Here is a 20,988-nt window from a genome sequence, read left to right as displayed (position 1 = left end):
GGAAGCAAGCAGAAACAGCACTAGAATGTTTTCCACCTCACAAACCCCTTTCCAAGTTCCAGCCCTATGAAAAATCTTGAAGGATCAACAGGTACCTTGCTTCCCCTCTGCACATTTTCACAAACAGCAGAGTCATAAATAAAAGCCATACACTGCAAAAACTTCTACATCTGAGTTTAACAGGACCAAGAGGCTGGTGAGCTCTTTGCATCTATCACTTTTGGATCCTGCTCAGCTGAACAGCATGTCACGACTCCTGGGTGACATGCAGTGACTCTTGCAAAGAAATGTCCTTTTCAAGACATGCTGAAGTCAAATAAAATCATATCCAGCTAAGAGGAATATCTGCCATTGCTCAAGTTGTTTGCAGAGCTACAGGAGCATATCACCAACACAGCAGAGAGCTTCTGGCTGCTCATTTGGCACCACACTCCCCATGGGCCTACGTAACACTGAGCACATCCCCACAGAAGTGAGGGTAGATAATGAATGCATTCTAGGAAAAGTGGGGCCCACCAGAACTCAGGAATGCTTTGAGATGAAGAATGTACACTGGGTTTAAGATGCATCAGAAAAAAAACATGAAAAATGAATATATATAGATACAGATAGAAGGAAACAGTTTATAGGTTTATTACTGTCCTTTTTCTTTCTTCAAGTAAATTTAAAAAATCCCAAACTTACAAGGAAAGTGGCTTTTGCTTTTTACCTAAAACTCTATAAATATATAATGACCAAAGAAAATACAGCTTTAACATATACAAAAGTACTTGTAATTTCAAAATACAGGGAAAAAACACAACTTGGAATCTTCTACAGATACAATGTGTCAGAAGGACTGAAAGGAACTTAGAATAAGAATTACCTTCTCCCTCAAGTTTTACAATAATGGGAAGCTTGTGAGTAAGCCCTCCCTGATTTCTTGGTAGCCAAGGTTTTGGAGGCAGCTCCACAATGTCCTTCTGTTCTGTGACCTTTCCTGGGAGCAGGGAATGTCCCCAGTCTGTTTCTCACACTGCTCTGTGTGGCACTGGTGCCTGGCTGGAACCTCACAGAGCGTGGAGTTCAAACTCCGAACGGGGTTGTGCAAGGGCACTTGAGGACTGTTTAACAAAACATCATGGAATGGAATCCCACCACTGCTTTTGCTCAGGAGGAACCCTAAAGGTCATCCAGTCCCACCCCTGCCATGGGCAGAGCCACCTCCCACTGTCCCAGGGTGCCCCAAGCCCTGTCCTTGGCACTGCCAGGGATCCAGGGGCAGCCACAGCTGCTCTGGGCACCCTGTGCCACCCTCATTTCTCCCTATTATCTATTCTAACCCTGCCCTGTTTCACTCCATGCCCTTGTCAAAATTCCTCTCCAGCTCTCTTGCAGCCCCTTCAGGTACTGAAAGCTGCTGAGAAAGCAAAACCAACCAAAATGATCCCTCCCTTTCTGCTTCACCAAATGCAAACTTACCAAGACTTTTGAGGAAACCACAGAGTCTCTTGGCTGCTTCATTCACAGAGAGATTGAATTTAGCAGCAAAATAAGGCAATGACTGAGGGCATAGAGACACTGCCAACACTTTGTGTTTTGAGGTATCACATTTCTGGTAAGTGAAACAAAGAGAAAAAAAGTCATTAAAACAGGGTAAAGCTCCTTGCTTTCCCATTGCTGGAGTTATTCCTTAGAGTCTCATGCTTCAGTGGGCCACATCATTAAAAACCCTGTGAAACAACCCTCAAGTTGCAGCAGAACAGGATGTCCCTCTGATCTTGACATTGTTCATCTCCAATCATCTGTAGATGTTCCTTTTCTAGAACTCAGGGGAAATCCATCCCTCCTAGGACAATTCTGTGGTTGGATTCCAGGTGGTGTAAGGAAAGTCAAGGGACATTCAGCATCTCTGATGTTCTAGTAGGATGAAATATTCTAGCAAATAAAAGAGCTGTATGTTTAAACATTTACAAAGAATGTTTACAGAAGCAGGGGCATTCAAAGCTATAAATATAACCCAGCTAATTAGACATCTGATTTTTTGTTGAGGCTCCTGTGTCTTTGTCACTGCAGTTGTTGAGGGAAAGTGGCAAGATGGGACTCTCAACAAATCAGCACTTGCAGGCACTGAGGAATTCTATGACAGTACCCAGTGCATGGTGTGGAACTGTGCAGCTCTAATGATGGTGGCATTCAGCTGAAGATTAATCTTGTGTTTTAGCTGGGACATTTTCCACACCAGTGCAACCCTTGGAAGACAAAGCAGGGCTGTGCTACAGACAAGTGTCACCCTGCAAAGGTCAGAGCCCACGGTCTGCACTGATCCAAATGTGGACAACAACCCTTCAAGGAGAGCTCCTGACTCAGAGCTCCTGACTGCCCCTTGCTTGTGTTTGCACCCCTGGGGCTGTGATGAAGGTACCTGACTGCCTTGCTGATGTAGCATTCAGGTCCTCTTAACAGGACCCATGTCACCCAAAAGATTATTTTCCCCCCATTCTCTTCTAATTTTCTTGTAAATGACAACATCATTCTGTGTGGACAGTTAAACTCCTAAAAAAATGTAACTACTATGTAATTAATCAATATTTATGGCACGCATGTACAGATCAGGAAGAAGTTTCAATCCTAGGAGCTTTGCACAGAAGTCTGGAGCAGAACTAAAATAATTTAATATCAGGTTCTAAAGATGTGAGCACTACACACAGCAACTAACTTCTAGAAAAAACAGAAAATAAAACAGCAATAGAACACTTATAAGGTTTGCTAAGAATATGGAGAAAATGTAGTCAGATTGAATATATATTAAAAAGAATTCTAATTTCAAGAACATGTCTTTATAGGTTTGTATAATGTAGGTATATTAGCACCAAAACCACCCAGAACAGTCCTAGCAGTGAAGGTATGAATATCTATAAACACCAAACTACAGAATAATTTGTTAGTGCAGTAATGGAATCACCACATTGTCAATAATTTTTTCCTTCTGCAGGTGCAGTAACTTTGTGTTTACATTAAGTGCTGTGACCTTGCAACTCCAGTACAAAATTATTTTAAGTACTTTTAACACTTGTATTGCCTGACTTCCTCTTTGGAAAAAGCATATCCTGACAAATCTTCACATTATCTGCCTTGGGAAACCAAGCTGCTTAGTCATTCTGGAACTGCCTCCTCCTCACAGAAAACAGTGGGGCATTGTTTGGGTCACTTTACCTTATTAAGGTTGAGAACACGAAAGAACTCCTTCTGGTTCTGCTGGAAAACTCTGGCTCCTTCTTCCAAAGTCATACAACTGTCACAAGCTAGGCAGTCGCTAAGGAGTATTTTAGCATTAGCCAACGTATCAAACTCATTCTTCTGGTGGCAAAAAAAAGAAGTAAACAAGTATTTAATAATGATCAAATGAGTTTCAACATCTCTGCACTGAGCCAGATGAAAAGCAAACACAGTATCCCTGTTTGGTTTAAAGCAGGACAATCCACAACACTTGCATAAGGTCCAAGATTATTTACAGGTAAACAAAATAATATGTTCCATCCCAATCATAGCTCTGCTCCTCCTATTACTGTGAAACTGCAAAATGTTTAAGTGTAAACAAAAACCTAAATTTAGCCCCTAGTCCATATGCTAGTAACTTAATTTGCACTGTGCTTCAGAGCTGACAGTCCCCATCAACTCACCAAGCAACTGAGAAAACTTTCCCTTGAACTGTTAAAGCTCTTTAAGCAGATGTCCCTCTAGCAGCAAGGTGGCTTAGGCTTTGTCACATGAGGTAAAACAAAGAGAACAGAGTCCTACAATTGCACTGAACATTGGCACTCCAGATTTTTAGAACTTAGAATTTCTGTTTAGTGTTTGCATTGTAAGGGCTTTTATTGCACCTTTTTACAAGGTTTTTGATTCACATATTAAGGGATGTCTACAACACCTCATAATTTTTTTCAATTGCTTGTTGTTAGCTCAAAGTTGTCTCCTCATAACCTCCTCTGGGGTGCACAAAACAAAAAAATATAGAGTCTAATACAGGTTTTAGAAGGAACATTACCTCTTCAGAGCCATCATTTGAACTCAATGCATCAACAGATGCACTTTGTGTATCATCATTTTTCTGTTTTTTACTGCATTCCTGAAACAAAACATAAAACGCGTGGATTATGCAAAGCCTGTTCACCATGCTGTAAGAACACTTTTGCAGAACTGCCATTAACCAGTTAACTGCCATTAACAGTTCATGCCATTAACCACTGACAGAGTTATTTACACGTTTTGCAACACATGCAAGACCCTGTGCTCCAAGTGCAATTGCACGATGGAATAATTTCCGCGGAATTCCCCTGCTTTGAGAGCTCGGGGCGGTTTGCTAAGGCGAGGGGCTGCCCCGGGCAGGCAGCGCAGAGCCGGGCACGGCCGCACGCCGCGCCCGGGGCTCCGCGGGAGCTGTCACGGCGCGGACGGGAGCTCGGTGACCTTGGGGCGAGGCCGTCCCCGCGGGCAGCATCCCCCCGCGGCCGAGGGGCGCGGGACCCGGCCGGGCACTCACCTTCTTGGTGCAGTTCTCGCACTTCATCTGCGGCGCGGCCGGAGCGGCCCGGCGCTGGCGCGGTGCTGGCCGCGGGGCTGCGGGGCAGGAGAGAGCGGGGCGGGAGGTGAGAGCCAGGCGAGCCCGGTGCCCTCCGTCCCCGCCGCCCTTTGTTGCCGCGCCCGCCCCGCCGGGCGGTCCCGGGGCGGCCCCGCCGCGCTCACGTGTCCCGCAATTCCCTGGGCCGGAATTACCCCGCAAACGCCGCCGGCCCGCGGGCGGCACCGAGCGGCCTCGGAGGAGAGCGGGGCGGGCAGCGCTGGCCGAGCCCCGCCGGGAAGGTGCCCCCGCAGCACGCCGCGCTGCACCCCCGGCTCTTCAGAGCCGAGGGAACGGGAGGACGGGCGGGCACGAGCCGCAGCTCATCATCTCCACCGGGAAAAAAAAAAAAACAAAACGGCAGCCGCAATCCCTTCGGAAGCCCCGGTGCGGCTGCCGGGGGCAGCGGCGGGCCGTACCTGCGGCCGGGGCTGTGCCGGGGCCGCAGAGCGGGCGGGGCGGCGCCGCCTCCTCCGCCGCCTGCCCGGCCGCGCCCGCCGGGCTCATTGCGGACCTGCGCCGCCGCACGTACGCCGAGGGACAAACCCATCGGTCCCCGTCCCCATCCCGAACCCCATCCCCATCCCGACCGGGACCCGCCACGCCTGCCCTCCGCGCCCGGCTCTGCCCGAGCCTTCGCCGCTTCTCTGGAGCAGCGTCCCTGCGTATTTGTCACAACGCGCTCCTCTGTTATATCGTACAAAGGGGTTTTGTCCCCCCCTCGATTTTTGGTTTTTCATGATGGTTTTAAAAAGTGAAATGACACTCTGCGAGTTGCTAAATACAGCATCATCACCATTTTATTTAACCAATACACTGCGATTTGCCATTCCTGTAACAAACACAAGTACCAGCAATGCTGTTCCCAGGCAGGAATCACAAATCCTCATGAACAGGATTATTAAACAGACATCAGCCTTCCACATTCTCAAAGGCCCCGGAGTATTAATCAAGATGTTTATGATTTCTTGTCTTTCTGAACCTCAGGTTGTAGGATTTAATCAGAAAGGTTTAATCCACATTTTGCTCCTTTTTTAACCCCTGGCCATATGAACACACATGTACACGCAAACGCCTCCGGCTACACAGAGAAGTTTTTCAAGTGTAAAATGACATTTTGTAAATTAAACCACAGAACTTCCGAAAAACATGCAATTTCCTGCCTAAACTGCAACTCTTCTATAACCCCGGGTAAATCCCCTCCCGTTACAGTGACCTCTAATGCTTTAAGCCACAGATGGTTTTTGAGCACAGGGGCTGCAGACAGGCACAGCCAGAGAGGTTTGCTACCCAAACCCACAACTTTAAACACTTGTTCCATGTTAAGAACACTAAAGATAACCCCAGAGAAGAATGTAGTGCTTTTTTTTTTATTTTTTAATTTGCAGACTATAGGTGAGTTATCACTGAGGTCAGAGAAATCAAGAATTCCTTAGCTTAACCATGATGAAAGCAAACAGAAATGTTTTCATATTTACCACCTAAAGAAAAGTAAGCTGATGCTGCTTTACATATACCCTGGAAAAATATCACTAATCCTGGCTTGAGGTAAAAATTGAAATAGCTTTGGTAATTTTCTGTGCCTCTGCTCCCTTCATTCAAAATGCTCTCATATTTTATATTAGCATATTAGCCCAAGCTTTTTAAAAGCACCACAACCACTCCTGAGCAATTCCTATGTGATCTAAGAATTTGCATTTCCTACAGACTTGCTGGAATGCAGCACTGTCTGACATCTTTTTTGTTCCTGTGCATGAGTATTTTCATACAAGAAAAGCACCTTATTCCATCAGGATACAACAGCTATAGCTGCATTGACCAATAAGGTGATAGATGAAAAGTTCTAAATTAGAAATGTGGTGAGATTTGCACTTAAAGACACAGCTAACATCTTCCTGTTTCACACTCTGATTATACTCACATTTATTATCCAAAACTGATATAGTGATTCTTCAAAGGACATGTCAGTTTTGGATATTTCTGTAACTGCACAGATCGTATTTAAAATATTTTTTATTTCCCAGAATCACAGAGTAGTTTGGGTTGGAATGGACCTTTGAAGGTCATCCAAAACAGAGAACTGCATAGAAATGGAAGCATTTTGCAAGAATACTGAGGACATCTTAGGTACATACATTAAGTATCCCTATTTCATCCTTCATTTTAGGAATATTCGGATTGAATTTATTTTAATTTAAAAATTCAAACAAAAAGAGCTAAAACTAATAGAAACTGAAGAGTGTGCAATGAATCTCTGTTTCAGTGCACAGTATAAGATTATATTTGTGAAATCATTAATTAGATGTCTCATTTATTTTATTGCCTCTGCTTTCCATTAACTATGGATGCCGTTTTCCCACAGAACAGTGGATCTTTGATCAACCCTCACAGTATGCCTGACATCCTGAGACAAGAAAGCACTACCCTGCTTTCATCTGGGGAGGTGACACTTACCAAAAGCCTCACTCTCTAAAAGCTTTCCTAGCCAGCACTTAAAGGCATCACTTCTTTTATGGCCACTGTTGATGTATTTGGCCTCCATGTCATTTATCCCTGCACCTGAAGCATTTACACCCCGAATGAAATGGAGAAATAAGAATTTCTGTGTTCACACTGTGAGAACAGTGTGCTGCAAACAACTGCAAGTGTTACAGCTTTGCATGGGTGCTGCAGGGCAGTGCCACAGTGACAGCACATGCCACCCCCCAGCTGTCAGGATTGGGCAATAAACCTTGGCTACAGCTGGTGACCATGTATTCCATGGAATCTGTGCTCTGCAGGCTGCACACACTCTGTCCCAGGCAGGTCAGGGGCAGCACAGAGAGCTCCTCCTGGGGGATGAGCTCACTGCTAACAGGAGTCACAGCCAAATCTCCAGCCAAAGCATTTGGTGGCTGCTTCCAAGCAAGGGAATTTATCCTGGCATGTTAGGGAGATCACATGCTTATTGCATAGCTGAATTCCTGAGTTTAAGATCTTAGGGAGGAAAAAAAAATATAAGGAGTTAGAAAGGAATATTTAGGGAAATGGTCTGAAATAGGAAAAAGCACCAGAATTACAGACATGCCAAACTAATTCAAAATAAAGGCCAGTTCTGTTCTATTTGCATGTTCTTTGGTTTAGGTCAATGACTCAAAAGCTACAAGTGTGTTTACTACACAAATAGAACATAAACACTTCTACAGAATCTATTTTTACATTGTTGAGGAAGAAGTCTACAAATAGTCAATCACATATTCCTGAATTGTTTATTTTGGAAAACAGTTTTTGTTTCTGCAGCAGTGGTTTGGAATTCATGCTGTTCCTTGGGTCCATGATCAGGCTTTGAAAATGTTCCTTCTTCCTTTTTCTATTGGTAGGCATAACAGCACTCACCTACTTCAAAGAGCTGGTGTAAAATCCCCAGATTTTAGAAAAAAATTCTGCAGGAATCATTAATGCATAGCAGAAGCTTACAAGGATCCTTGCCATATTTATTTTGATTGTGCATGTATGTGATACTTCCCATGGCTGAAAAAATTTCTCTGTAACTTCATAATTAAATTAAGTCATATCAAGTTATCCTGGTGTGACCTTTGAAGAACTGCAGAAGTAGAGAGCTGCTGATGTTTTTGCAGTTAGTAACATCATAATAAAACATATGCTCTGTGGTTTATGCTGAGTGGAGGGACAGATGAATTTCTTGCTTATTTCACTCTGCTCTAGACACAAGAAATCTTTTGTCTTATATCAATCAAAACAGCTTAACATTTGGTCTCCAGAGAAACCAGTTGCTTATAAAAACTGATTGACAGCTAATTAGACATAAATTTCTTCCCAGAAGACTCAGTCAGCTGCTTGTTTGGGTTGAGCACCCGTGATACTTATTACTTCCTATTTTTCATCCAAATCCAGCAGCTGGTACCTTGTGACTCACAAGCAGGCCAATTCATTCTTGCAGTTCCTCACTGCCTTTTCCCATTAACACTCTTACACAGAAACTGCACATCAGCTGGTATTTTCCAGTACTTACACTTAAATGTCTGTACCAGGGACTCTGGGGTGGTTTTTCTCCTGTCTTCACTCTGGAGTGTTATGAAAGTCACTGGTCAAAATCTCAATTTGCTGGAATAGTGTTGAGAACAGCTAAACAAACTTCTATCACGTCATGGCCCTGAGCAAACACTCCAGAATATATTCATGTCTGGAAAAAAGCCAAAATTTGAGGATTTCATCCAGGAAGGACATTCCTGTGCAACTGAGAGAGGACCAAATATCATTTGTAGATGAAGTTACACACTGACTTAGAATAATTCAAGAAGTTAAACTACAGATGTCTGCACTTCACCCATCCTGCCTGACATAAGCAGTTGCTCTAATGGATTGAACAGGAACAGCTTTCCCATGTGACTTATGTTTGAAACACAAAAGATTTTCCAAATGCAGCCTATTTGTCCACAACAGGAAAATTACTCTCTATTTCCAGTGAATTAGAAACTTTCCTCCCCAAATAACAGATTTTCAAACCCAAGCCTTCAGCTGACATACAATTCAGAAAACTCACGACATCAATGTTAGACCTGTAAGATTATCACTGATATTTCTGCTTTGCAAATATAAGTGATGTCCAGGTGTTAGAAAAAACAAGTTATTTGTTGGTGAAATTGCCTTGTTAAAGTCTAGGACTTGATAACGCTTTAATGATCTCAGACCTAGCAGAAGTTAACAAAGTCTGAGAAAAAAGGATGCCCACTGGCAGTGGACACAAAGAATGCAGAATTTAGGGGCCATCTGGCACGAACTCCCAATATAAGGAAGAAACAAATGAAGCCAACTCAGCGACTGAAATCAGCTCCAACTGGTTAAAAGTGAATTGTGGCAGGTGGAATCTGCAACCACTGACACGAGAAACCCACCTGCAAGAAGGAAAGACTGAGCATGCACACTTAGTAGCGTGTCAAGTGGATCGTTAACCAACAGAAGACAGAATGCTAATTATTAATGAACTATGTAACTTGTGAAGGGTAATGTCTTTATTTGCTAAAATGTGTAAGTAGTTAAAAGCTTTGGTGTGCTTGATCTGTGGAAACGTCCACCTTGCATCCTGCGCAGAATAAACAACATCTCCTTCCTAAACTAAACTCTCGGTGTTTAGAGAGCTCCTAAAATCGGCAACACCTCTCTGCAACCATTCCAAACCCACCTGGACACGTTCGAGGTTGTCAGCAGGGCTTGGACTGAGGGATCTCCAGAGGCTCCTTCCAACCTCAATTGTTGTCATTCTGCCAGAGCCGAGGCACAGCACCGGCGCTTTTGTAGCAGTGAACCCATCTTGAAAAAACCCATTTTGAACCAGTGAACCATCGAGAACCCAGAGGTTTCCTGGCCTCCGCAGGAGCTGCCCGAGCCTGGGGACAGCCCCAGGGCTCCCCTGCCCTCCCCGACCCCCTCATGCAAGGGGCCACCTCCACCTCACCCATGGTGATCCAACTGAGTCCACTGAGGCTCTCCCACACACCCAGCCTCACCCTACAGCAGCTCACTCCTCTCGTCACGCGACGTTTCTGCTCTTTCCAAGCACCGCTAAAGTAAAACAAGCAAGGAAACATCGACGCTCTTACTTGAGCGGCATCCGCGGGCTCGGGCGCCATGCTGGGTGCTGGCGGCGCGCCGCCATCTTGGCGCGGCGCTGCCCTCACGGGCGGGGAAGGAGGCTCGTGTCCCATCCTCTGCCCTCACCCAAAATGGCCGCGGGCGCGTCCGGCCGTCCCTGAGGCGGGACCGGCGCTGAGGGCGCGGAGGCGGCCGCGGGTCCCTTCAGAAGGCGGCTGGAGGCCGGGCAGGTACCGCGGGCGCGGGGCTGGGCGAGGGTGAAGGGCGGGCGCCGGTTCCCCACGCGCGGGGGGACAGAAGCCGCGGGTTGGGGGGGTTGTGGCAGGGCCGGTCCCTGCCTGGGGAGGGTCTTCCCCTCCCTGAGGGGGACACCAGGCTGGGGTGGGAGCAGGTGCAGGGTTGGGAGGTAAAGAAAAAATGGATTCTGTAAAGAAAATTTAGCTGATGTGCTGTTCTGACTTGATGGCTTTATTTCAAGGGTGCCTTTCAGGGGGTTTTGCTGGCGCGCCCTGAGCAGAGAGCTTGGAGGGAGCATGAGAATGATATTTTGATGATGGAGATCAGTTCAGTGTCAAACCAGACAAATTCAAGCAAATTTGAGGTTTGGAATTTGAAATGAAAGAGCAGCACAAAAATTCCTCTTTCTCTGTAATCATAACGTTGTAGTAAAACTGTAGTATTTGCTTTAGGGTGCGTTTATGATTTATTTATTAAATGTAACTTTAGAAGCTGCTTTGGTGCTTTTTATTCCAAGGTGCATCTCTTGCAAGCAGCAGCCTGTGAGAGACAATGCGCTGATGTTGGGTGTCCAACATTAAACCAAAACTGGCATTTGCCTGCTTGAACTTCCCTAAATTATTATGGAGGGAGATATCAAAGTTTGCATTAATGAATTTTACTGATATGTGTGAGAATTATGTTCTAAGTAGGGCGTAATATTTGTTAAATGCAGTGAGATTTCTGCAGTGATCTCAATATATTTTATAACTTGGATTTGATAACGGGCATTGTGCATGCTGAAGTATTTTCCGGTATATTGAGAACAACTCACAGGAGTCATTTGAAAATTAAAATTTGATGCTTGACATCCGGAGGAGATGGAGCGTGCCTTATGCATAAGTGCTTCTGGCTCTTTCGGTTTCAGATGTGTTGCTAAGAGATTAAAATCAAAGTCGTGGGTGCTTTTTGTTTAACTGAAAAGCCCTGGCTAACTGCTCCCCTGGAGCTTTGTATCCAAACTACCAGAATTGCAGGGGCATCTTCTTGTATCCAAGAACAGCTGGATAACCAAGGGACTGAAAATCACATATTTGCCTTTGGTGAGAATTGGATGTGCTCAGACCTGCTCTCTCCGTGTTTTTCATGGTTATTCAAAACCTGATGAATGTTGGCATTTTGGCATTTTCTGGAAACCTGTTATGGTGGGCAGCTAACAGCAGCTTAATGCCAGCCTCCTTGAACTGGTTCTGTGGGACAGGCTGCCCAGGGAAGTGGTGGAGTCACCATCCCTGGAAGTGTTCAAAAACCACATAGGTGAGGTGCTTAAGGACATGGTTTAGAGATTTCCATTCCCCTTGCTGTTTTATCTGTTTGAAGGGCTGCATGAATTACAACAACATTGTTCCAGATTCTTGTTTTTCACATTTTTCATCTGGAATCTGATTATAAAATAAGAGACTTCTACCCCTAAAATGAGAACTTTCTTCCCAGAGTTCAGATTCCTGTTGTTGTTATGCAACTCTTGACATGACAGTTTTACTTTGTGGTTGTTTTCAGTGCACATATTGCTCTTCCTGTCCAAAAAAAACATGTGTTCTTACCCTGGAGTATCTTTTATAGTCTAGATTAAGACTTGGTAAATCTTGGAAGGGGAGCTGGTGAAATTGTCAATAATTTAAATTTTTTTTCTTTCTTTTTTTTTTTTTTCTTTTTGTTTTTTTGGCCCAGTGAGGTTTCATGAGTCAGACTGGGCTGTTGGGAGTTTCTTTTGAAGATGTACATGTTGGTTGAAAAACGCACAAATTCCCATCTTCACCTGAAGAGGTCACCTGGCATCCGATCCTGGTCTCTCTGTGTTGGTAAGAGCACAGCATTCATTTCAGAGCTTGCTTTAAGGGAAGAGGGTCACCATAAACTCCTGACAGAGCCCCTGGGGAAATGCCTGCCTTCCAGGCATTTTCCTTTCCAGAAGAGGAAAGATTGTGCTTTGAACTCTTCCTTTCTAAATGAGTCTGAGGCCTCAGCATGGCAGTTTCACTGTGACACTTTCAGTCTCATCTGGAGAGCCTCAGAAGATCATGGATGGAATTTTAAAGGAGTCCTGAAAGATCCAAGAACAGAAGGTTTATTATGAGCCGTGCGGCAACAGAAATGTGAAGCTTCTGAGGGGGGTTTTGGGTTGAGAAACTTTTCAGTTTGGAGGAGTGGAAAACTGCAGTGTGACCATGGTGGGCTGGATCGTGTGTGTGGTTGGTGCTGAGCTCCTGGGGACTCTGTGTGAAATGGGAATCACACAGGATGTTCTGAAAGGCATCTTTGTAAACACTACTGAATATGCAGGAAAAATAAACCTGTTAGGACTGTAGTGAGAGAGCTGCTGGGGAAAAGCTGGTATATCCTGCTTTCCAGCTGAGCAGATCCCACTGCAGTCACACCACGCTGTCATTGCTTTCAGGGGTATTGTTGAGAACATCTTTGCAGTTGCAGCAGCCTCAGGGGCATAGGGCACTCTTCAGCTGCTTCCTCCTCTCTGAGAGAAAGGAGCTGGCAGTTTCTGGCACAACTTCACTGCAAAAGTTGTCTGTTAGCTCCATTGAGCACTTAAAGGGGAAAGTAACCATTGCAAGGTTTGTGTGAGCACTCCGAGGTGTACTGTGCTGAGAGGAAATATGGTGTTATGGTTAGATTGAGTCCCTCTCAAACCCTCCCTGGTTCTGTTCCCAGTTGTGTCACAACATTTTTATTTCTGACCCCAGCCCCTGTGCTTTTAATGCCTTTGCAGAATGGAAGTTTTTTAATACTAAGAGAAAAAAAATAACTTGACTTTCATATAGTGATCTAGGTTGCAGTCACGTTTATCCCATTTTTGAAAAGTTATGTTTTTCATCAGGGAATTTTAGATGTTTTCTGAGCTGCTTATTTGTGTTAATTCTCTCCTCTTTCCTCCTAGGAATAGCCTCCATAGGTTTGGCTGCTGCTTATTATAGTGCAGGTAATGGCCTATCACTTTTTTTGGGAGAGTTATTTCTTTCCTGTTCATCTGTTTGTCATGCTCATGACTCATCTGCAGCTTCTGTCTGGCCCTTCAAAGGCACTGGAGGTTCCTCTCCCACTTTGTGGTGTGAATATTAAAGCCAATAATAACTGTTGCTTCCGTGGCTTTCTGTGCTGTACTCCTCTATTCTTACTCAGCCTCCTTTTCCATTTGCAAGTATTTTTAATAATGGTATTGGTACTCTGTGGCATTCTGTACTTTCAATGTTTTATAAATGTGATTAGCTGGTCCTCACAGCCCTCCTGGGAAGACATGTAATGCTCATTTGACACCATAATGAAATGATTCCCTTGCCTGTGATGAAGTTCTGTGTTTCTCTGGAAACTGTCAGATCATCACTAGCAGAGATTACTCATCCAGGCACCTTCAGGGATGAGACAGCTCCTGCTGCTTCCTCCCCTGCAGTACAGCAGACTGCACCAAATGCCAGCTGCCTTTCCCTCCATGGGCTTTGTCCTGGGAGCTGCCCTGTGATTCTTGTGCTGCACCCTGTTAACAACAAATGTTAAAACTTAATAGTGTGTAGGAATGTGCTCCCAATAGAACCCACATATTTTTATTTAAAGAGAAGAATGCAGTGAAAGCTGCTTGAGCCACCAGCTAAATCAGCCTTGTTTTTCTTAAGAGGTTGCAACAAAATTTTCTGAAATCTCAGCATAATTCTGCTGTGCCTTCAGTTAAAAGCCTGAGTGAGCAAATTATTCAGGCTGTGACATGTAAACATTTTCAGGAGATGAAATGCAAATGTTTGTTTGTCAAGAGGACCAACTGCTTCCTTTTATGCAGGAACATGTTTGCTTTATTGAATTTTCATTGTCCTTATCCTTGTCCTCTGCAGCACAAATATTTGGTGTTTGACAGCAGGTTGGCAGTTTTGTGAATGCCTTTTAAGATGCCTTTGCTTGTGCAGAAGAGAAAGATGTGGTGTTACAACCTTGCCAATAATACATATGCTTATAGTTCTGCATGGTTTGAAGCCCAGCATGAATGAAGTCTGTGAAAAGTGTGAAGACTTTCTGTATTTTCATTCTGGGAAGGAGCTGTGAAATAGCTTGTAGTACAACTAAAGGCAAAAATATTCCATCAGAGAAACCTTTCCTCCTTTTGTTGCTTTTAAAGAGAACATGTTGCTTTTCAGGATTGTTTGAATATCAGAGAAGGGGGGAAAAAAGCTAAATTTGTGCATTTTTTGCATTGTCCAGACAGCTTGGCATGGAAGCTCTTCTACATGGCTGGGTGTTTCTTTGTGGCAGCCCAGAATCTGGAGCAGTGGGAGGTAAGATGCTGAGCTCAGGAATGAGGGTCTGTGAGTAGGAAGCAGTTGGCAGATGCTGACTGCAGCAGCCCCACACACTTGCTCAGTCCAAAGAGACAAGTTATGCTTTGGTTTTGAGGAAACCCTCTGGGTTGCCGTGCTGGGACTGTTAAAACCAAGAGCAAGATTGTGATTTTCATGGTTTAGTAATAGAGGAATGTCTCTAAGCTAGCAGTGTATTTTTCTGTTACCAAGATTATTTTCCCACAGAACTGTTTTTATTTTACTTCGAAGCATAACTAGTGATGGTGTTTTCAAGAAAATCTTAATTCTTAATTTTCAATTTTACAGGAAGCTGTATTTGATAAAAACAAGGGAACAATCTGCCTAAAAACATTCAACCTCTACAAAAAAATACTGACCTTGTCAAAAGGAGGCAATGAACAAGGTGAGAAAGTAGCATCTGTGATAGAAAATGTGGTGAGCAGCAGGAGAGATGGATGTGTGCCCATTCAATAGCTTCTCTGGAGTTCTGTACTCAAATTAAGCCACATCTGCTTCCAGATCTGCTTTGTTCCCAAGCAGCAGATGTAACAATCTGCCTCTCTGGGCCCAAATGCTTTTCTCAGTGTGCTGAATGCATCTTGTTAATTATTTTAATCCGAGGTAAGTAGGCCTACACATTGCTTTCCATAATAATCTTAGCCATTCCTTTGGGATGTTAATGTGTTTACCTTGCTCTTGGCTAGCCTGCTTGGCAGCTGGGACCGGTGGAAAAACTTCAGTTTTGGATCCAGAAGTTGAGATTCCTGTAATCTCATCTGCTTTGGGGAGCAGGCAAAGGTTTGATACCATGTGCAAGCAGGCATGTTACATCCTGCAGGTATAGAATATGCATTTGTAGCAGCCTGTGCAGGAGGCTCAGTTTGATGCAGGATCTCCTGGCCTTTGGGCTTCCTCTTGGACTAACAGAAGTTGCAGTGTAGCCTGTGAGTTGGTGGCTCTATTGCAAACTGGGATCTCTATTCTGTTGCAAAAGTAGGATCTTCTTCCATGGCAGAGTTTTTGTTCTGCTTCCGGACGTAAATAGAACCAGCTCTCAATGAGCTCAGAAGAGTGGCCAAATTTGGAATGACCTTAAGCTGAATTTATTTTTAAAGAGCTCATTTTGGAGATGGAAGATAAGAGATGTGGAGAGAAGGCTGTTCAATGTTTCTGAGCTTTCCTTTAGGATACATGTTTACAATGGAGAGCTGAGGCTCTCTCTTCCTCTGTGATAATACCTGGTTTAGGTACCATTCATCTGAGGATGCAGAGATCAGCAGGTGCTCTGAGCTGTTAAATATTTCAGTATTTGTTCAGTCTCAGTAAACTGAACACCTGTTTACCTATTCCATACAGAAAAATAGTTATAATTGCCATTAAAGTAAGTGGGAAACATAAGTAATGCTGGCTTGCTCCCCAGAGCCTGGCTGGCTGTACTTTTTTCCTTAGGGCCTATCCCAGCTACAATGTGCTGCAGTCATGTTTCTTTTGCCTGAGCAGCTGAGCAGTTGTTTTGATGCCTCAAGTTTTTGCTATTTCTCAGATTTTGTAGTGCTTTAGTGTGTACTTCTGAGCTCCATATTAGGGGATGGGAAGCTCTCTTCCCAGAGTAAGGAAACAAAACAATTCCTTCTCCAGCTGGGGACCAAGGACAAATAATCCACATTTCAGGCCCAAGAGCATAAACAACATGGTCTGAAGAGAGAAAAACAAGCAGGATGGGACTGCTTGGGCTAAAGCTGGAATTGGACAATGAACTGCAATGTGCACATGGAGCAGAGTTCATCTCAGGGAGAGACCCTGGGAGCGCTCGTGCATTTTGGGACCATTTTGGTTCATCTTGAGTGGGCTCTTGTGCTGCTCAAGGTGGATCCATTGAGGCCTTTTAATAAATTCCTAAGTAGAATAAAGTTATTCTTTAGCTCCATCTAGTCTCTGCTCTAGGTCAGCCTTCACAGGGCATCGGTTTGCTGCTGCAGGACTGCCCTGGCTGTGAGGGATCACAGCAGCGGTGCTGTGACAGCGGTGCTGTGACCCAGGAGCAGGTCCCTGTCACCCTGTCTCAGTGTGCCCCGAGGCAGTGCTGGGCTTTGCAGGATGCTGACAGCTGTCTCTTTTGCCCCCGTGTGCAGTGGTGGCCGTGCTGAGCGAGGTCCGCGATGTGAACGTGGAGGAGGAGGCCGTGCGCTACTTCGGGAAGGGACACCTGGTTGTGCTGCGCTTCGTCACCGGCTTCTCGCACCCGCTCACCCAGAGCGCCGTGCTGGGCTGCAGGAGGTGAGCGGGGGCTTGCTGGGATTGCAGCCTGCAAGGTGGAAATGCCACTCGTGTGGGTCACTAATTGCCAAGTATTATTGGTGGCTCAGGTTTTAGCTTTCATGTTTTTCACATTAGTGTGCACTTCTGAGCTTCATATTAGGGGGTGAGCTCTCTGCACAGAGCAGGGAGACAAAACAATTCCTTCTCTAGCTGGGGACCAAGGACAAATGATCCAAATTTCAGGCCCAAGAGCATAAACAATGTGGACTAAAGAGGAAAAAAAAAAAACAACCAAGAAGGATGGGACTTCATGAGCTGAAGCTATTTTTGGACAATTAACTCCAATATGCAAATGGAGCAGAACTTATAAAAGTGTGAGACCCCATGACTGGTCATCCATTTTGTGACCATTTTGGTTCATCTTGGGTGCAGCCCTGGCCAGGCTCTTGTGCTGCCCAAGGCAGATCCATCAAAACCTTCTAATAAATCCCTACTTTATTCCTTAACTCTGTCTAGTCTCTGTCCTAGGTCAGCCTTCTCAAGGCATCATTATAACTAAGCTCAGTTTTTAGACTTGCTGTTATGACCTTGTGTTTCTCAGTTTAACCTTTTAAACCCCATAATGTTTTCATTTGCAGACATTTGGCTAACACCATCTGTCAGGATCATGTTCAAATATCTAAGGTCCCTTCAGTGCTGGAGTTGCCTTCCTGAGCTATGCAGTGGCAGAGGGGATTAATTCTACTTTGCAAACATTTGGTGTATTAGTTAACAGAAAATTTATCTTAAGCATTGATAATAAGGAACCTTGCAGCAGGGGCTGGGAAAGGACTGATTTGTTCTGATGTGAGGCAATGGCTTGGTGTGGCATGCTGTCAGCCATGCCCTCTATGCCCATATGCCTTTCCCTCTAGGCAGTTATTCTCAGGAATTAGCATGCCTGCTCTTGTCTTGTCACCACTTCAGTTCCACTAACTCTTCCATTGTTTCTTCTTTTCCACAGTGATGTGGAAGCAGTTGCCAAACTCATTACAAATTTTCTGGAACTGGACAGAGTAGAGACCCCACAAGATTTCTCCCAGAGCAGCGAAACAGAGGCGAGTGATGCAGATGAACCCACAGGTTAAATACTGATAGTCATTGTGAACTGAAGCAAGCAGAGGCTTTCACACATCTGGAAAATATTCTGATTGTTCTTCAGAAAAAGAAACCCCTCACAACCCTGACCTGGGCATTTCTCAACGTGTGCATTTGCAACAGGTGGAATCTGTGATAGTTTAGTGTTAAACTGCTTCAAGACCCTGCATGTGGACACTGCTGCCTTTTGAACTTTTGTCACCTCATCAAACTTGTCTAGGAATAGTTATTTATTAATGAATTGGTTTGAAATAATTGCTTTTCCATTAATGAAGTGAAGATACAGATGTGAACTTCTGCTTACTGCAAACATTTGCTGCAGGTACAGTATATGCAATGTAGAAGAGTTGAACTTGTAACTCAGAACACAATGCTTTGAGGTTTCCCCTTTAATATATGCAATTAGGAGATGCAGAGTAGTGGCACTTTTATGTTCTCTACTACTGACTTGCCACTGGATATCTGTGGAAATTAAAGTCTGAGTGCCTCTCTTGGAATTTTAAACATCAGGTTGATCAACTTGTAACGGTGTCTTAACTAATCTCAGACTCACCAAGGAGCTGTAAATAGCAAAGGAAAAAGGATCATGATGAAATGTCTTTGGGATGCTCTACCTTAATCCTGTTCTGCTTAACTTCTGAGCAGGACTGGGCAATCTTTTTCTAGACCTCAATGTTTACTATTTAAACTGTGTATTTAGAAAGGAAGCAGGGACATGTGTAACTTTAGGTGGGGAAAAGACTGATGTCAAACAAGGTGGTAGCTTAGAGCTGTTGAGTATTTCCTCACTTGAAATGATACCGAAGTGCTAAATAATAACTGTTTTTAAAGTAGGTAGCATAGACTAAATGTCTGACTTGTACCTGTGTTTTACTCCAGGTTTGTGGTGTCCTCTGTTCTGACCAATGGTTTCACAAATAGTTAAAATATAAATTTTTTCAAGGTATTTCTGAAGTAAAAGCTACCTCTGTTAGTCAACATATTCTGTCTAGAGCTAGAACTCCATCATGCTTACATTAACATATACAAGAAAAATTTGTAAAAAGCTGCAAGTTCCTTCAGCATGCTACAGCTGCTTGTGCTGAAGTTCACTAGGTTTTATTTAGGAATCTGATGGTCTTTAGATTTAGAACATATTTACACAGTTACACCTAGGAGATGTGAACAAGGTACGAGGTGACTGTGCTGTCTGCTTTCACTGTTGGCCAGCAGCAAGCGTCTCCTGTCAGCAGTTTCTTCAGAATTTAAAAGAGCCTGTGGTCTTGTTTCCAATCACTCTACCTCTACAGAGAGAAGGCTCTGAAAAGTTCTTGGCAGAAGGCACATCCTGCTGTGTGTTGAGTTTGGTCTGAAGCTGAGCCCCTGCTCATCAAAGGTTTCCCTTCCTTTCCATTCCCAGGACGTGAGCAGAGGCTGAGGCTGGTGCTGTCAGTGAAGGTACTCACACTGCAGCAGGGTTCATGGCTGTTGATGTAGCTTGCCTGCAGCACAGAACTGGGTCTGTTTCCTTTAAATGAGGTAAAAAACTTGTGATCATGTCAGGTATCAGTACACACCTCTGCCAATACGTGTTCCTGAAAGTCCTCTGAGTTGTTGGGGTAATCATGGGGCTTTTGGTGCCTACCCCACACCACTGGAACTGGGAAGCTGCCGTGTATGAATGTGGGAAAATTAGGTTGCAATTAGCTAAATTTGCCTTTATTCTCCAGCACAGCTGTGGGCTAAGCATAATCATCAAACCTGTTTAAAAATATTGCAGGGTGTAACACTTATGTAGAGTTCCTCATTTAAATCCACTGTAATGTGTACCCCAGGTGATGCTGATTTTAGAGAGAGGAGAATGAGACTGGGATTTGGGGAACTGTCTGTGCCCCCCTCAGCAGTGGGATCAGCCTGAAGAGCTGGGGAGAGCAGGTGCAGCTCAGGACAGGGTCCTCTCTCCCCTCTTTGGAGGAGTCCTCTCTCCTCCTCCTTTTCTGCCACTTCCCCCCATTCTGCTGAAGCCTTTCCTGGATGGTTTTCCTCACTCCTCTTGGGCGCAGTAAACAGAGCCTTACATGTGCCTGCTGTGAAGTGACTTGGACTCAAAGGAATGACAGGAAAGACTCCTTTTGCTTGGGACATTAGGGACTCCTAGGAGACTCTTACAGGTGTAGTCATTTTGCATCTCAGAGACTTGTGCCTGGACAGCTGTAGTTTGCATGACTTCTGAGTGATGTAAAAGCTGCACAGCAGACCTTAGATAGCTCAAACAGCCTGACCCCTAAAGCAAGCCCTTTGGTCCTGTCCTGACTGTCACTGCATGGGCAGTGCCACTGCAGCTCGTGCCTGGGCAGCACAGGGGGCTCCCAGCTGAGGTGGGGTGGACTGGGCAGTGAGCAAAGCCAGAGTGCAGCTGAGCACAGGGACAGCTCTGCTTTGTGGAACCCTGCTGCAACCTCATACTCCAGTACTTCACAATGAAATACTCCATACCTGGCATCAGCTGTGCAGCTCTCAAAGAAAATCCAAATATTTATAGTCGAGGTCTGACTCTCGAGCTGTATTTATGAAGTTACACAGACACCAAAAGCTCAGCTGGCTCACATAATAAATTAAAAGTGCTAGTTCTGACAGTGTCATAGATGGCTGGGAGGCAAAAATACTTCTGGAAAATGTTTAGAAATTGCCTTTTTTTACTTTAAAATTGCAAGTAGAATTTCAGCAAGGCCTTGTTGTGTTGTCTTTTTTTAAAAAAATGTCCATTGATAAAATCAACTTTGATAACTTGTTTTGCATCGCTGTAGTATTTTGTATTGTTTTTAATTAAAATTATTAAAATATGAA

General features: G+C 44.4%; 2 protein-coding genes across 7 annotated transcripts in view; one reads left to right on the top strand and one right to left on the bottom strand.

Annotated features, from left to right (window-relative positions):
• Positions 1–10,334, bottom strand: part of NARF (nuclear prelamin A recognition factor) — a 23,849-nt gene extending 13,515 nt beyond the window's left edge. Inside the window, exons 1-5 of one of the 3 annotated variants that reach the window (XM_064395328.1) lie at positions 10,201–10,334; positions 4,523–4,599; positions 4,028–4,108; positions 3,196–3,339; positions 1,462–1,594 (exon numbers count right to left, since the gene is read on the bottom strand). In XM_064395328.1, coding sequence (XP_064251398.1) covers positions 1,462–1,594; positions 3,196–3,339; positions 4,028–4,108; positions 4,523–4,549 — 385 coding nt within the window. In that variant the 5' untranslated portion in view covers positions 4,550–4,599; positions 10,201–10,334. Of the gene's footprint in view, positions 1–1,461; positions 1,595–3,195; positions 3,340–4,027; positions 4,109–4,522; positions 4,600–9,782; positions 9,855–10,200 lie in introns of those variants that run through there. The other 2 variants (XM_064395326.1, XM_064395325.1) reach the window with 2 other exon arrangements.
• On the top strand, positions 10,283–20,988 carry LOC135284063 (cytochrome b-245 chaperone 1). Of its 4 annotated transcripts, XM_064395335.1 has the most exons (8): positions 10,283–10,422; positions 12,140–12,270; positions 13,362–13,403; positions 14,669–14,742; positions 15,073–15,169; positions 16,899–17,043; positions 18,029–18,122; positions 19,562–20,988. In XM_064395335.1, the coding sequence occupies exons 2-8, from the start codon at positions 12,186–12,188 to the stop codon at positions 19,577–19,579; spliced, it is 555 nt and encodes a 184-aa protein (XP_064251405.1). In that variant the 5' UTR covers positions 10,283–10,422; positions 12,140–12,185; the 3' UTR covers positions 19,580–20,988. The 4 variants fall into 4 exon arrangements, with proteins under 4 accessions (XP_064251405.1, XP_064251402.1, XP_064251403.1 ...); XM_064395332.1 differs by having other exon boundaries at positions 18,029–20,988; XM_064395333.1 differs by lacking the exon at positions 10,283–10,422 and adding an exon at positions 10,578–10,793 and having other exon boundaries at positions 18,029–20,988.

This window comes from Passer domesticus, chromosome 20, assembly GCF_036417665.1.
Source record: "Passer domesticus isolate bPasDom1 chromosome 20, bPasDom1.hap1, whole genome shotgun sequence".
NCBI lineage: Eukaryota > Metazoa > Chordata > Aves > Passeriformes > Passeridae > Passer > Passer domesticus.
The sequence above is the reverse complement of the archived record's forward strand: the minus strand, read 5'-3'. Positions and strand labels throughout refer to the sequence as shown.